General features: G+C 32.7%; 1 protein-coding gene across 1 annotated transcript in view; it reads right to left on the minus strand.

Moving 5' to 3' along the window:
- Positions 1–335: 335 nt before the first annotated feature.
- LOC115425581 (neural proliferation differentiation and control protein 1-like) overlaps positions 336–14,993 on the minus strand; it is a 42,075-nt gene continuing 27,417 nt past the window's right edge. Inside the window, exon 2 of the mRNA XM_030143210.1 lies at positions 336–532. Coding sequence (XP_029999070.1) covers positions 336–532 — 197 coding nt within the window. The remainder of the gene's footprint in view (positions 533–14,993) is intronic.

Genomic DNA, 14,993 nt, shown 5'->3' on the forward strand with positions numbered 1-14,993 from the left:
AATACTTTGTGCGTAGACAATATATATCTATTTATGCATAATTTTCTTTGTCTTATGTCCTAAAAGTGTGATTGGCTATGTGCACAAACTTGTTAATATCATTATTATCCATTTTTTTACTTATTTACTTTATTTATTCTTTCATTTATTTATTATTTTGCACGTTCCTTTTCTTCCTTGCAGTGAGCATTATTGATATTCTTTTTTTCTTTCCAAAAAAAAAAACAAAAAAAAAAAAACCCAAAACAGTGTACTTTTTACTATTGGTGTCCTGTACAATGTCTTATGAGACTGTTCTGAATAAAAATTTGAATAAAAAAAAAAGACATTTCCTCCTAGGTGTGTTTCGGACTTGGTGACCCACCTTTAGCGGACTGAGTGGAGTGGGAAAGGTGTCTCCTCTTGATCACGCAGCGTCCGTGGGAGTTTTCCACCAGTGGGCGGAGACAGGGGCCGCAGTGCGAGCTTCCCTGTTGGCAGAAGTGACGTCCTGCTCGGGCGCAATCTAAACTCCGAGGACACAGATGAGACCCTGCAGACGGACAAACAACACTTACGTCAACACCTGCACCGACTCAGGGGTCTTTAGACACATTTTCGCAACAAATGGACATTTCAGCTGCACTTGTTAATGTTTGCATCTTAAATTCATGATCATTTCTGTCATTATCAGAAGAAGAAAATCAGAATTGTCTTTGTTGTCATTGTGTGTGCACTGAAATTAGGAACCAGTGCAATTATTGAAAAAAAAAAAAAAAAAAAAACTGAAATAGAACCAATGTCCCTGTAACTTAGCGTCATGTTCTATCAAGAATCAATATCAAGTTTAATTTGCAATATTGTCCGGTTCTGTCTCTATATTAGAGTCCTGTGGTCCTGATGCAGGAGATCCATCTGCCAATAAAAATGGGCGGGACTTTCACTGGAGGAGAACTCAACTGATTCAGTCAAAGTCAGTATACGACTTCCTATCAGTGATCAATAGGACATATACTGATATCTTTAACTATTTACATGTTATAATCCATCAAAATATTTAACCCTTTCATGCATGAATTTTGAGAACCTTACTCAAGATTTTTTTCCAGAGTGTTTTTATTCCTCTTTAGGCATGAAAAAAAGAATGTGATTTAATATCTTTTATATGGACCAATTTTTTGTGGAGTTACAAAAAAAGTCCACTCATTTGGACACCATGTGTTTAATTTTTGAAGCAAAGAAACATATTTAAATTGTAATATCAGAAAATGATATACTGTGTGAAAACTATGGAATAAAAACATTTTTAATGCAGCAGATCTGATGTTTTCTCATCTTTTATCATACTCTAATACTAGTTATCACTCAGTTCATGGAGATAATATGCAAAAAAAACAACAAACTTTTTGTTTAAGAAAACTGTTAATTACAGTCTAAAAACAATAAGCAATTGATTTACACTCAAACATGTTAGTGCAGATCAGGTTTACCAAGAACAGGAAAGTTACAGTAATGGTATGAATTGCAGTGTATGGGATGGTGCTGTGTTGGCTGATATGGAACTAAAACAACAAAACCCAGGAATATACAAGAGAACAGCTGTAGAATAGCTGTCCACTGTAGTGACCAGTATGTATGAAAGGGTTAACATATTAATAATATATTATCATCATCATCATCATCATTTCCAGACTCGCAGTCCATTTTAAAACAAACAAACAAGGAAGCAACAAATAAAATAAATTTAAAAACACAGGTTAAAAGTACAGACAAAACATATCATTATTATATATTTAATTGTACAGCTGCTTTACGTCTTTAATCTATTCTTGTGTTTTATTTTATTTTTTATTTATTTTTTAAATTTTTGTTTTCCCCTGTAAGTCACTTTGGAAAAAAGCATCTGCCAAATGCATAAATATAATGTAAATATCACCACCGCACTGTACCCGCGGTGCCATTGTACGATAGCGCCTTCCTGTGGTGCAACAGCGGCACTGTATCCGTACACCCTCCCGTGCTGCAACATCGATCGAGCGGATATCGATGGGACATGGGGCGGGGCCGACATGTGCATTATATAGTAGGATTATTATTAATATAATAATAATAATAATTAATTCTGGAATTTCCCCTTGTGGGACTAATAAAGGCATATCTTATCTTAAATTGGACCATTATAAGTAAAGACACATTTTTAATATGACAAAAATTTGTCAAAAATTCAAAAATCTAAATTTCTCAAAACTGTGAACAAACTTTGTAGACATTGTCCCAAAGAAGCTAAATATTTCTTTTTTAATGAATGTTAAAGCGCTGATTTTCAGGTTGTCAAATGCTCCACATAACAGACAAATATTAATTACACATCACACCAAAGTCATAGTTGCTTTTCCATTGGAGATATGGGCAAAACTTTACTGATATTTACTAAATGTTGAAAAAACAGAAGTGCATAATGTATTGATTTGTTTATTTATTATTGTGAGATGACATGAGAAGTCATTCCATAAACATGCAACCAACATAAATATTGTGTTTATTTACAGACCTATTCATTATTATTTCTATATTACCCCTCTATCTCCTACTAAATTAAAAAATTATTGGGTTGCCTGGCGTGTCCACACATACCGTGACGCTTCTTTAAACTCTTCTTCTTTGCTTGTTGTGATGTGTGTCAACATCTGTTTTTTTAATTCATGTGACTAATTGCTGAAAAAAGGTCCTTTCATTGCAGTTTTGCCTGATACACCATTTGCACTATGCCTGAAAAACCACCTCTTACCACAGCAAAAACTTTAAATTGAAAACGAGAGTGCAAAAAAGAAAATGTGCATTAAATTGACAAAATGAGCCAAAATTAAGGAATTAACCAAGAGAATTAAAAAAAAAAAAAAAAAAAAAATCAAGAAAATTAAAAAATAATTAAAGTAAAATTAAGAAAATAATTAACAAAATGAATTTTTAAAAATGGATATCATCATGAAAGATAAAACTATAAAGTAATCATAACATTAAAAATAAAATGAAGGAAATAAGCATTAAATCAACAAATTTGCAAAAAAAAAAAAGTATATATGTATATACAATGGATCTCGTCAACAACAATGAAAAATTTTTTTAAATTATGAACAAAAGTAATCATAAAATGAAGAAAATGTGCATTAAACTGAGAAGAGTTTTCACAAAATTGTCCTTTTTTCCATTGGGTAAACTTTTATGTGCAAGTTATATTCGCGCAATTTGAGAGTCAATGGAAAAACGAGTAATTTTTCCCCTTGTTGTCAAAACATAATACCTTATTTTCCCACATAAAACCCTTCCAAAGTGTTTCCCTTCTGTATTTTTGATGCTAATATTTACAGCAATAAGAATGGAAGTGTGGAAATTTGCAGTTCCATCATTTAAGTAGGAAAAAAAAAAAGTGTGTTTGGTTCATGTACTGATAATGATGAGATTTACTCCTTTTGGGCTGACTTTCATGTCAAATCGGTCAGTGTTACAAAAGCACTGACTCTCTTTTCTGACATTTCCTCCCTGTTCGAACGGCTTCTTACAAAACCCAGCAGTAAAAACGATCCTGTACTCTGACAGAAAATCGAGGCGTTCTCTTCCAAACCCACATCTGAAGGTCAGAGATGACAGACGAGCTTATTATACACAAGGAAAATGTCAGTCGCATTTTCCTCAAGACTCGGCTACAGCTTTTTTGTTATTTTATTTTTTTGTTTTTTGCAGTCAGCGCCGAGAGCAGTCATCTGGGCTGATTTATGGAAGTACATGGATGGGAAAGGACGCTCCATGTGGGTTTGTAGGTCGACAGGTGAAGGAAACTGTAAAGCTGTAGAATAAACTGATCTGAAAATGAGGTTTATCTCCCATCACCACTACTTGTGTTGAATGAAATCTGGTGTAAAACCTCAGAAAATTATTGCAATAAATCTAATATCGTCTGAATAAAAGGGTTAAGACGTGTTAAGAGCAAAGGGAGGTCACACTAAATACTACAACAGCTTGAATCGACAAATGTGCAAAAAAATTCAAGAATTAATCAAGAGAATTAAGAAAAATAATCAGAAAATGAATAAAAATGAAAATAAAATGAAGAAAATAAGCATTAAATCAAGAAAATGAAAAAATATGTATATAATAGATCTCATCGAATATATATATATAGATATATATATATATATATATATATATATATATATATATATATATATAAACAATTATGAACAAAAAGTAATCTAAAATGAAGAAAATGTGCATTAAATTGACAAAATGAGCCAAAAATTAAGGAATTAAGCAAGAGAATTAAGAAAAAATAACCAAGAAAATGAAAAATGAAAATAAGCAATAAATCAACAAAATGCAAAAAAATATATAATGGGTAGCATCAAGAAAGATATGAAAAATTCTAAATTATGAACAACAGTCATTGTAAAATGAAGAAAATGTGTGTTTAATCAACAAAATGAGCAAAACAAAATATAATGGCTCTCATCAACAAAGATAAAAAATGACAATTATAAACAAAAGTAATCATAAAATGAGGAAAATGTGCATTAAATTGACAAAATGGCAAAAGATTAAGGAATTAACCAAGACAATAAGAGAAAACAATCCAAAAAATGAATAAAAATAGAAATAAAAGAAGAAAATAAGCAATAAATCAACAAAACACCAAAAATATAAAGGATAGTATCAAGAAAGATAGAAAAAAACAGAATTATGAACAACAGCCATTGTAAAATGAAGAAAATGTGTTAAATCAACAAAATGAGCAAAAAATTAAGGAATAATCAAGAGAATTAAGAAGAACATAATCAAGAAAATGAAGAAAAATAAAAAATAAAATGAAGAAAATAAGCATTCAATTAACAAAATGAAAAAAACTTATAATGATATCACAAGCAAGACAACATTTAGACAAAAATGAACAAAAGTGATCATAAAATAAAAAATAAAAATGAAGGAAATAAGCATTAAATCAACAAAATGGGCAAAAACAAATTAAGGAATTAGTTGAGAATATTAAGAAATTCTCATACTAAATATTAATACTTGACTCCATGGCAATAAATAAATAAAAATAAAAATAATTACTATAACTACTCCTACCCCTACCACTAATAATAATAATAATAATACATATTATTATTATTATTATTATTATTATTATTATTATTATTATTATTAATACTACTACTACTACTACTACTACTAATAATAAAAGTGTGCGTCTGCAGAGTAAAGCCCACCAGGTTGTGGTCTATAATGTGTTCTCTCCTCTTTCTGCTCAGTTCCGTCTCCTCTACTGGTGTTTCCCGGTGGGAAAATCGCTCACACTTGTTGTTTTGTTGCATCTTTTCACCTCTGATGGTATTTTCTCAGACACCTGAGCCCTCCGCTCTGAACATAATTAGGCCCCAGCTATTGATATGAAAACCCCTTCAGCTTCTCCTGTCAGTCGCCCCTTAACACGCTACAGAAACAGAGAGACGCTGGTCGCTATGACGACGGCCATAGCAACCGAGGAGGCGTGACATCATCGGGGGAGTGAGTCACCGCTCGACTGCACGAGTCAAGGATGGGAGGTTTGATCAGAGGAAGGAAGACAGACGGATGAGAAGGAGATGCCGATGCTCCACACATTTTGTTATGAAATGGACAGAGTTTATTTTAGGTTTTTTAATGTGTATTAATGTTATGAAAAGGACAAAGTTTATTTTAGTTTTTTAATATGTGTATTTTTGTGATGAAATGGACAGAGTTTATTTTAGTTTTTTGATATGTGTATTATTGTTATGAAATGGACAGAGTTTATTTTTGTTTTTTAATATGTGTATTATTGTCATAAAAAGGAAAGAGTTTGTTTTTGTTTTTAATATGTATATTATTGTTATGAAAAGGACAGAGTTTATTTAGTTTTTAATATGTGTATTATTGTTATGAAAAGGACAGTTTATTTTGGTTTTTTTAATATGTATATTATTGTTATGAAATGGACAGAGTTTATTTTAGTTTTTTTAATGTGTATTATTGTTATGAAAAGGACAGAGTTTATTTTAGTTTTTTTAATGTGTATTATTGTTATGAAAAGGACAGAGTTATTTTAGTTTTTAATGTGTATTAATGTTATGAAAAGGACAGAGTTTATTTAGTTTTTTGATATGTGTATTATTGTTATGAAATGGACAGAGTTTATTATAGTTTTTAAATATGTGTATTATTGTGATGAAATGGACAGTTTATTTTTGTTTTTTAATGTGGTTATTATTGTTATGAAATGGACAGAGTTTATTTTTGGTTTTTGATATGTGTATTATTGTTATGAAATGGACAGAGTTTATTTTAGTTTTTCTGATATGTGTATTATTGTTATGAAATGGACAGTTTATTTTAGTTTTTAACATGTGTATTATTGTTATGAAAAGGACAGAGTTTATTTTAGTTTAATATGTGTAATATTGTTATGAAATGGACACAGTTTATTTTCATGTGTAATGCTGCAGCAAAATGGACAGTCTATACTTGATATGTACAGCCATTTTGTGTTGTGTGCATAGTCAGAATCTATTTTTATAAATTAAACTTCATCCCGCTCCTTTTTGAATGGTTTACTTTCTTTTCATATAATTCTTTTGTTGTTTGATTTTATTGCAATATTTGAAATACATAAATAAACAAACAAATAAACAAACCCTCAAATTGTCCAAATATAACTTGAGCATAAAAATTTGCCTGATGGAAAAACGACAATTTTGCCCAAATTCTCATTTTTCAATGAAAAGTTTTGGCGCTTGCAAGAGGTGGTTTTTCAGGTGCAGTGAAATTGGTACATTACACAAAACAGCGATGGAAAGACCTTTTTGCGCAACTAGATTCACAAGTACAAAAAAAAGCAGGTTGACAGACGTTACAACAAGTGAAGAAGAAGAGTTTTAAAACAAACACGGTGCCACTACTGTCACTTTTTTCCCATTTGTCAGAACATATAGAACATATTTACCCACATGAACCCTTTCCAAAGTGCTTCGTCCTGTATTTTCTGATGCTAATGTTCATTCACACACAGTTAATCTATGCAAAGCTTTTACGACCAGACGGAGACAATGGACGCTCTGTTTCCCTGAGGTTCAACCGAGGCACCGACGAAGCTCATCTGACCTCAGAGACAGAGTAAAACCAGGATGGATGAGCCTCGACTGCTGAGCCCAGAGTCTACATGTTTTAGATTTAACCCTTTAACCCAGGGCTGTCAGACTCATTTTAGATCAGGGGCCATATTCAGCGAAATTTCATCTGCAGTGGGCCAGACCTGAAAAATAATAACAGAATAACCTATAAATAATGACAAGTCCAAATTTTGTCTTTGTTTTAGTAACACCCCCCCCCCCCCCAATTAAATACTTACTTTTATAAACTATCCAAAAAAAAAAAAAAAAAAAACCCTGAAAAAACTGAAATTTAAATTAAAAAACGCAAGAAAATTTAGTGCAATTTTAACAATATTATTCCGCAACTTCTCATTTGTCCATGTGCATTCTGGACCAGATCTACACAGACACTAAACACTGAAGAACAGGCAGAAAAATAGTTCAAATTGGGCTTAATTTTCTTTAGACATTTCAGGTTGTTCATATTTGTTCAGGTTATTCACATTTTAGTGTTACGGGATAGTTTGTCAATGTAAATATTTTCATAATTTAATGTTATTTTTTGCACTAGAACAAAGAAAAAAAAAGTTGTTAATTATAGATTTTTTGGCTTAATTGGAGATTTTTTTTTGGCTTGATTCAAGATTTTTTTTTTACTTAATTGAAGATTCTTTTTTTTTCCTTTTTTGGCTTAATTCAAGATATTTTTACTTAATTGAAGATTTTTTTGGCTTAATTGAAGATTTTAAATTCTTTTTGGCTTAATTGAAGATATTTTTTGGCTTAATTCAAGATTTTTTCTTTACATAATTGAAGATTTTTTTTTTTGCTTAATTCAAGATGTTTTTTACTTAATTCAAGATTTTTTTTATTTAACTGAAGATTTTTTTGTTTTTTGCTTAATTCAAGAATTTTTTTTACATAATTGAAGAATTTTTTTTGGCTTAATTGAAGATTTTTTTTACTTAATTGAAGATTTTTTTTAAATTCGTTATTTAAACATAAATTCGGCCCTCCGTTCCATTAGCATTGTCTGCCATCGTGTGCACCTTACTAGATTGCCAGTTCACTCCGACTTAGCCAACAGTATGATTGATTTAACTATCTACAAAACGATATTAAACTCAAACAAGAAATGATTAAATCATGTAACTGAAACAAGAAAACGCTGAAATTATGTTAAATTGAAACAAGGAAGTACAATGAGTGTGTTTTATTTACAGTGCAAGAAATGAACAAGTCATTCTGTAGTGGTTTCTCTGGTTTCACAGCAGAATGTGCGACAGTATTAAACTGAACTGTGTCAGTGAAGGAGTAGTTCTCAAACTAGCTGTCAATCAAATGGATTCAGCCTTTCGACTGATCCTCCAATCAGCATGTGGAAGCCTGGCGTCCAGCCCGGCCGAGCTCCGCCCACAGCTCCATTCACCCCCAGAGAAGCCGGGCGTCCGGGGGCGGGACAAAACCGTGGCATTTATCCAATTACCGTCCAGTTTTGAGGCAATGAAAAAAACTGTTCCACTCAGTCCCATTGAAGTGCATGGACGTCTACGGACAAATGCACTGAGCAGAGATCGAATGAGAAAACAGAGACGTGGGAATGGAGGAGAAGTGAACAACATCCAGTCTGTTGATTTGTGATAAAGCTGATTCTGAACGAACTCGTCTGTGAGATGAACGTGTTGTAACACATTTGTAGTCAATAAAATGTCAACACAACCGAACATATTTAACCATTTAATTTCAGTAACTTTAGGGGAGCTTCCCTTTCAGTCGATGAGAAATCACCTCTGGTTCCAGTTCACAGTTCTTGTTCAACATCCTAAATCTCCTCATTCTGACTGTCTTATTTAGTCAAAACCTGTCAAACTTCAGTACCTCTCTTTGTCTTTTTCTGTTATTCCACCCTATTTTGACGCTAAAACACACAGTAAAGCAAAACAAATGAAGAAAAGCAGCTCTAGTACAGAATAAAACTATATGAAACACAACAAAAATGTCCCTTTCCTATTTGTTTTACACAGGACGACTCTGCTCAGTGCCACTAAATCTAAGATATTACAAAAAAACAGATGCTGTGCCTCTTTTTTTTCCCATTGTTGTGATAAATTACAGCTGTAATTCTATTAATGTGCAGCCACAGCGTCTCATTTCCAGAACTGTTCACAGTCGCAGTCATCTGCTGTTTTTGCAGAGTCATGGGCCTATATTCATTTATTCCATACATTTACATGCACATGCAGTATTTTTCAGCATTTTTCATGTTCTATTAAGTTAAAAAATTAATATACGGTAAGCATGTGCACATTAACAAAAACACACACGAACTAAAAGGCTTCTATAAGTAAAGGTCAGTATTTTCACCCAAACATCCAGTGTTGACCAACAGCAACTACTGATCTAAACTGTTTAATACCTGTTGATCCATTTATCCTATTAATACATGTCAATAATTGGTGTAAAATACAGTTATTCATCTTTTCATGGTCATCAGATATGACCCATTTGGACGTTCAGAGGCTCCGTAGTTACCATGGAAACACTGTTATCTTCTACAACAGTGAGCCCGTTTACATGCACACCAATACTCCGATCATTATCCGATTTCTGGAGTTTTCAGGTTATTCAAGTGATCATGTAAACAGGATAATCTGATAAACTTTATCCGATAACGGCAGTAATCTGATTAGGAGAAATCGGATTAACACACCTAGATTTCTCCCCAATACTTCGATGTCTTCACGCATGTATACAGGCTAATGTGATTTATTTTGTTCTTTTACATCTGCGCATGTGTAAGAAAAAAAAAAAAAAAAAAAATCAATATAAATGGAAGTTATGCAGCGACATGAGCCTAAGGACAAAGGTAAACAAACACGGTAAAGACTCACTTCTGGAGTGAAGAGGAAACAAATTTCATGCCAGAACAAATGAAACTGTCAACATCAAATACAGGAACTGCAACACATTCCAAAAGTTGTCCTTTAGAACAGGGGTGTCAAACTCATTTTAGTTCAGGGGCCACATCCAGCCTAAATTGATATAAAGTGGGCCAGACCAATAAAATAATATAAATAATAGGATAAGAACTTTTGAGTGTAAAAAGTAAATTCCGTAATGAAAATTTTTACATCTATGAATTTTACTTGAACATAACATAAACAAATATTAATAACTTGAAAATTCTTTAGTAAAATAAGTGCAATGTTAACAATATTATGCCTTAGTGTATTATTTATACAAGTGAATCACAACTTAGAGATCACAGTGGATCTACAAATACGTAAAACATTAAATAACAGGACAAATATTATTAAAATTCCACATACTTCTCTTAAGACATTCCAGATATTCACATTTTTGTTAAAGGCTAGTCTGTAAATGTAAACATTTTTGTGTAATTTTACTTTTTTACACTAAAACAAAGAGACAAATTTACAGTTCTCATTATTTATAGGTTATTATGATAGTATTTTACTGGTCTGATCCACTTTAGACTGAAATGACCTAAAATGATTTTAACATCCTTGATTGTTAAAATTTTCAGTGTAATTTTTGCATTTTACAATTTCATCCCAGGGGCCGGACTGAACCCTTTGGTGGGCCGAATTTGGCCCCCGGGCTGCATGTTTGACACCTGTGCTTTAGAATATCCGAAACCAGACCGGATGTTTTGAAAATAACAGGAAGTGTACGTTTTATGTCATGACGTACGTACATACTCCGAAAGAAATCAAATAACGGACTGAAACATGTAAACCAGGGTTTTTCCATTATCGCATTTCTGAAGCATCGTATCCGATTGTGGCAATTATCGGATTACTCCCAGTTATCGGATTTTTCTGGTCATATAAACAGGCTCACTGATTCACCAGTAAAACCCATGGAGTTGATTTGAACTCCATGGGTTTTACTGGTGAATCAGTGGGGTTCAAATCATGACTAAAGCATATAAAGACAATAATATCAGGATAATCTCAGCATTATATAAAGCCTTGATAAATTTAAAAGTGAACAGTTCCAGAGGCATCAGCAATGTTGGAGAGAATGCAGGGAGATGGATGTTGACCATTCTCATGTTTTTTTGGAAATGTTCAAAACTTTCGGAATATTGGGAAATGATCTGCAATGTCCTATGTCAAGTATTAGGATATACAATTCCAAAGAAACCTGAAATTCTTTATTTATGCAACTTTGGTGATGGCACTATACGTGAATACGATAAATATTTGGTAAAGGTGGTGTTGATAGCTGCAAAAAAATGCATAACAAGGAATTGGGGTAAGATGAACGTACCATCAAAGGATCAATGGTTAACTACGATTGAGGACATATTTCTAATGGAAAAACTAACACACAGATTGAGCATACAAGAACCACAAATGAGCAAAAAGTGGAAAAAATGGACATTATATAAGCAAATAATTGATAAGACTGTGCTACCCAGACCTATTTATGTTGTTGTGTTTTCTTTTTGTTGTTGTTCTTTTAAAACTAATAAAATATAAGTTACAAAAAAACAAAACAAAACATGGAGCTGGATCAGTGACAGTGGATGGACACACTGGGTTTGTATTAAATAAATAAAATGTATAAAAGATTATAAAATAATACATAACCTGAAAAAAATAAACAAAAAGTTGACTAAAATGAAGGAAAAAAGAATAAAATAAGTAACAAAATGAACAAAAACAGCCAAAGTGGTCAATAAAGTGAACTAGAACAGTGGAGACACTTGTTTTTAGCTTCAGTTATTGGTATATTTTGCTGAAAAAGTCACTTTTTCTTCAGTTTTCTCTTTTTCCGGTAAAATAACCCTCAACTTTAATCTGAGCTTTTATGAACATCTACATGATCAGTGAATTAAATATAGGAAAATACATGGTTTACACTGAAAAAACACAAAATACAGAGGATAACATGATAATAAATGGTGATAAATCACTTAAGAAATGTTAAATAGAGAGAAAATATCATGTGAGAAAAGTATTTCTGGGTCTGTATGGGTGAATCCATCTTGAAGTCTCTCTGCGTATATTTATTATGCTGAGCTCCTTAAGACTTCTTAAGATGATCCCACAGAGCTGCTATAATATTCTTATTTTTTACTGACGTGTTCAGTTTTTAATGCTGTTTACAGATTCCAGCTGATGCCCTGTCCACACTAATGAGGAGCTTTTGCCTAGTTTCTATTTTTCTCATTCACATTTTCTCTTCCAAACTTTTTCCAGAGGGTACATTTTTTAGAAACTGTGCATTTATGGTCACACTCCATTTTGTTCATGTCTGTTATGTGTTTGTGCGATGCACCTGAAACATCTAATCCAGGTGTATAAATAGGGATGGGACTCGATAAGAATTTAATGATTACAATTCTATTATCGATTTTGCTTATCGATCCAGTTCCTTATCGATTCTCATTGGGTGAAGGAATAAAAGGGTACAAGTGGGTGTGTTTGCATTAACTGTCTTTTATATTTCCATCTCTGCACAGAAAATATAACATATACAGTAGGGATGTAACGATTACCGGTACAACGATAAACTGTGGTAAAAATGCAGATGGTTAGTATTACTGTTTAAATTCTAACGATCATGATAACCGTGTTTGATTACCGCACTTTTCCGGAGAAAACACCTATGTAAAGATCTGCTTTTATGTCAAATATTTGAGTATAGTTTTAATTTATTACAATTTGAATTTTCTATACCCAATATTTGGATCTAATATTCCCTTTGAAAGTCTTTGAAAAGGTTCGTTAAACATCTTTGTGTTATTTATGCAATAAATTATATACATTTTTCAAACCGGATTTTATATATTTTTTGTGTTTTCTGGCCTTTTATGTTGATATAGTAGGTTAAAGTGGAAAAAATAATACACAGTTGATATAAATGAAGTTGTACTAAAAAAAAACAAACATCCCAAACATGGGTATAGTAAACATTTGTTTATATAGTATATAAAGGCAAAATCAAAAGTGCTGAAAAACAGCCAAAATATGCTCAGACCACTAAGGGTTAATATTTGAATGTTTCTGCCAACAGAAGGTACATTGTGCCGATTATTTTATTTATTTATCTTTTTCAAAATACAACTTGGTTAAATTATTTCAGTGTGTGTATAAGTACGTTTAGAACATTTTGAGCACAATTTCAATAATACCGCGGTAATAATGATAATCGTGATAATTTTGGTCACAATAACCATGATATGAAATTTTCATATCGTTACATCCCTAAATCCAGGTGTATAAACAGGGATGGGAATCGATAAGAATTTAACGATTCCGATTCTATTATTGATTTTGCTTATCGATCCAATTCCTTATTGATTCTCATTGGGTGAAAGAATAAAAGAGTACAAGCGGGTGTGTTTGCATTAACTGTCTTTTATATTTCCATCTCTGCATAGAAAATATAACATATACAGTATGCACCAATAATAATAACAGATGACGCCGGACTTGACATTATTTCTAAATTATTATGTTATTATTTCCCAGGTTTTTCCCAGGATTATCTCTGGACCTGCTGCGGTGGTCCTGCCTCTCCCCTGCCCTCATCATCATCACCCACTTATCCTCAACTGCCTCCATGTGTCTCCCCCTACTCCCCCCTTCTCCCCCAGTCTCTATCGCTCTCTCTTTAACCTCAACTGGTCAAGGCAGACGGCCATCCTCCTGGAGTCTGGGTCTGCTCCAGGTTTCTGCTGTTAAAGGGAAGTTTTTCCTTCCACTGTCACCAGTCACAAGTGTTTGCTCCTGGAGGATTCTGTTGGGTTTCTGTAAATTGGCTTAGAGTCTGGTTTTGACCAACTCTATATATAAAGTGTCATGAGATAACTTTTTTGTGATCTGGCTCTATATAAATAAAATTTGATTGACTGAGTGATTTCATTGGTTTTCCCCTGTAAGTCGCTTTGGAAAAAAGCGTCTGCCAAATGCATAAACATAAACATAAACATAAACATATTTTTACAGGTCTGATCCATTTGAGATCATATTGGGCTGAATGTGGAACCTGAACTAAAATGAGTTTGACACCCCTGCTCTAAATTCTAAATAGATGATAAATCACATATTAAATGCCCTTTCTGAGTTGAGACATAATGGGCCGGATCTACTAAGATCCCAGTTTGTGTGTAGCAATTTGCTTGCGCAGTCTAGAATTTTGCGTGTGGGGTGTGACCACGGTTTGAGGGTGATTTATGCAGATTGCTTGTGTAAATTATAACAGGTGCAAAGTCTTGCAGACCGCCCTATTTAAATGAGGGTTTTGCGTGCGCTACTGGAGACAATATGCTGTAAAAACTGCTCTGGGAAATAGCAGCACTAATGATAAACCAGCACTAATGGGAACAGAGACTGAATGATCCAGACTCACGGAAATGTGACGTTGGAGGAGTTTTGTCATAGACACACATTTTAATACACGCAGACCTTTGATAGATCTGGCCCAATATCATTAAAATTGCACGTTTTCAATCAAGAAATTTCAGGTTGTCAATCTTATTCACTTTTTTTTGAGGAGAGTTTGTAGAAAAACTTTAAGTAAACTTTACTTGATGTGTATATTATATTGTATTATATATATAAATGACATTGATGTGTATAAACTATATGGATGATATATGTCTACAGCTGTAAGATGTCCTGTTCATGATGATTTGAGATAAAAACATCAACATTTTCTTAAAGTTTAAGGGAGATTTCTCTTCCTCAGTGAGATGTGAAGAAAGTAGATGGTTAGTTGTGGAAGAAAATTATTATTTACAGTCGGAGCATGAAAAATATTTTAGAAATTTAGAGGTAGAACATTTAAAATCATAGTCATAGTTAAAAAAAATAA

Source organism: Sphaeramia orbicularis, chromosome 9, assembly GCF_902148855.1.
Source record: "Sphaeramia orbicularis chromosome 9, fSphaOr1.1, whole genome shotgun sequence".
NCBI lineage: Eukaryota > Metazoa > Chordata > Actinopteri > Kurtiformes > Apogonidae > Sphaeramia > Sphaeramia orbicularis.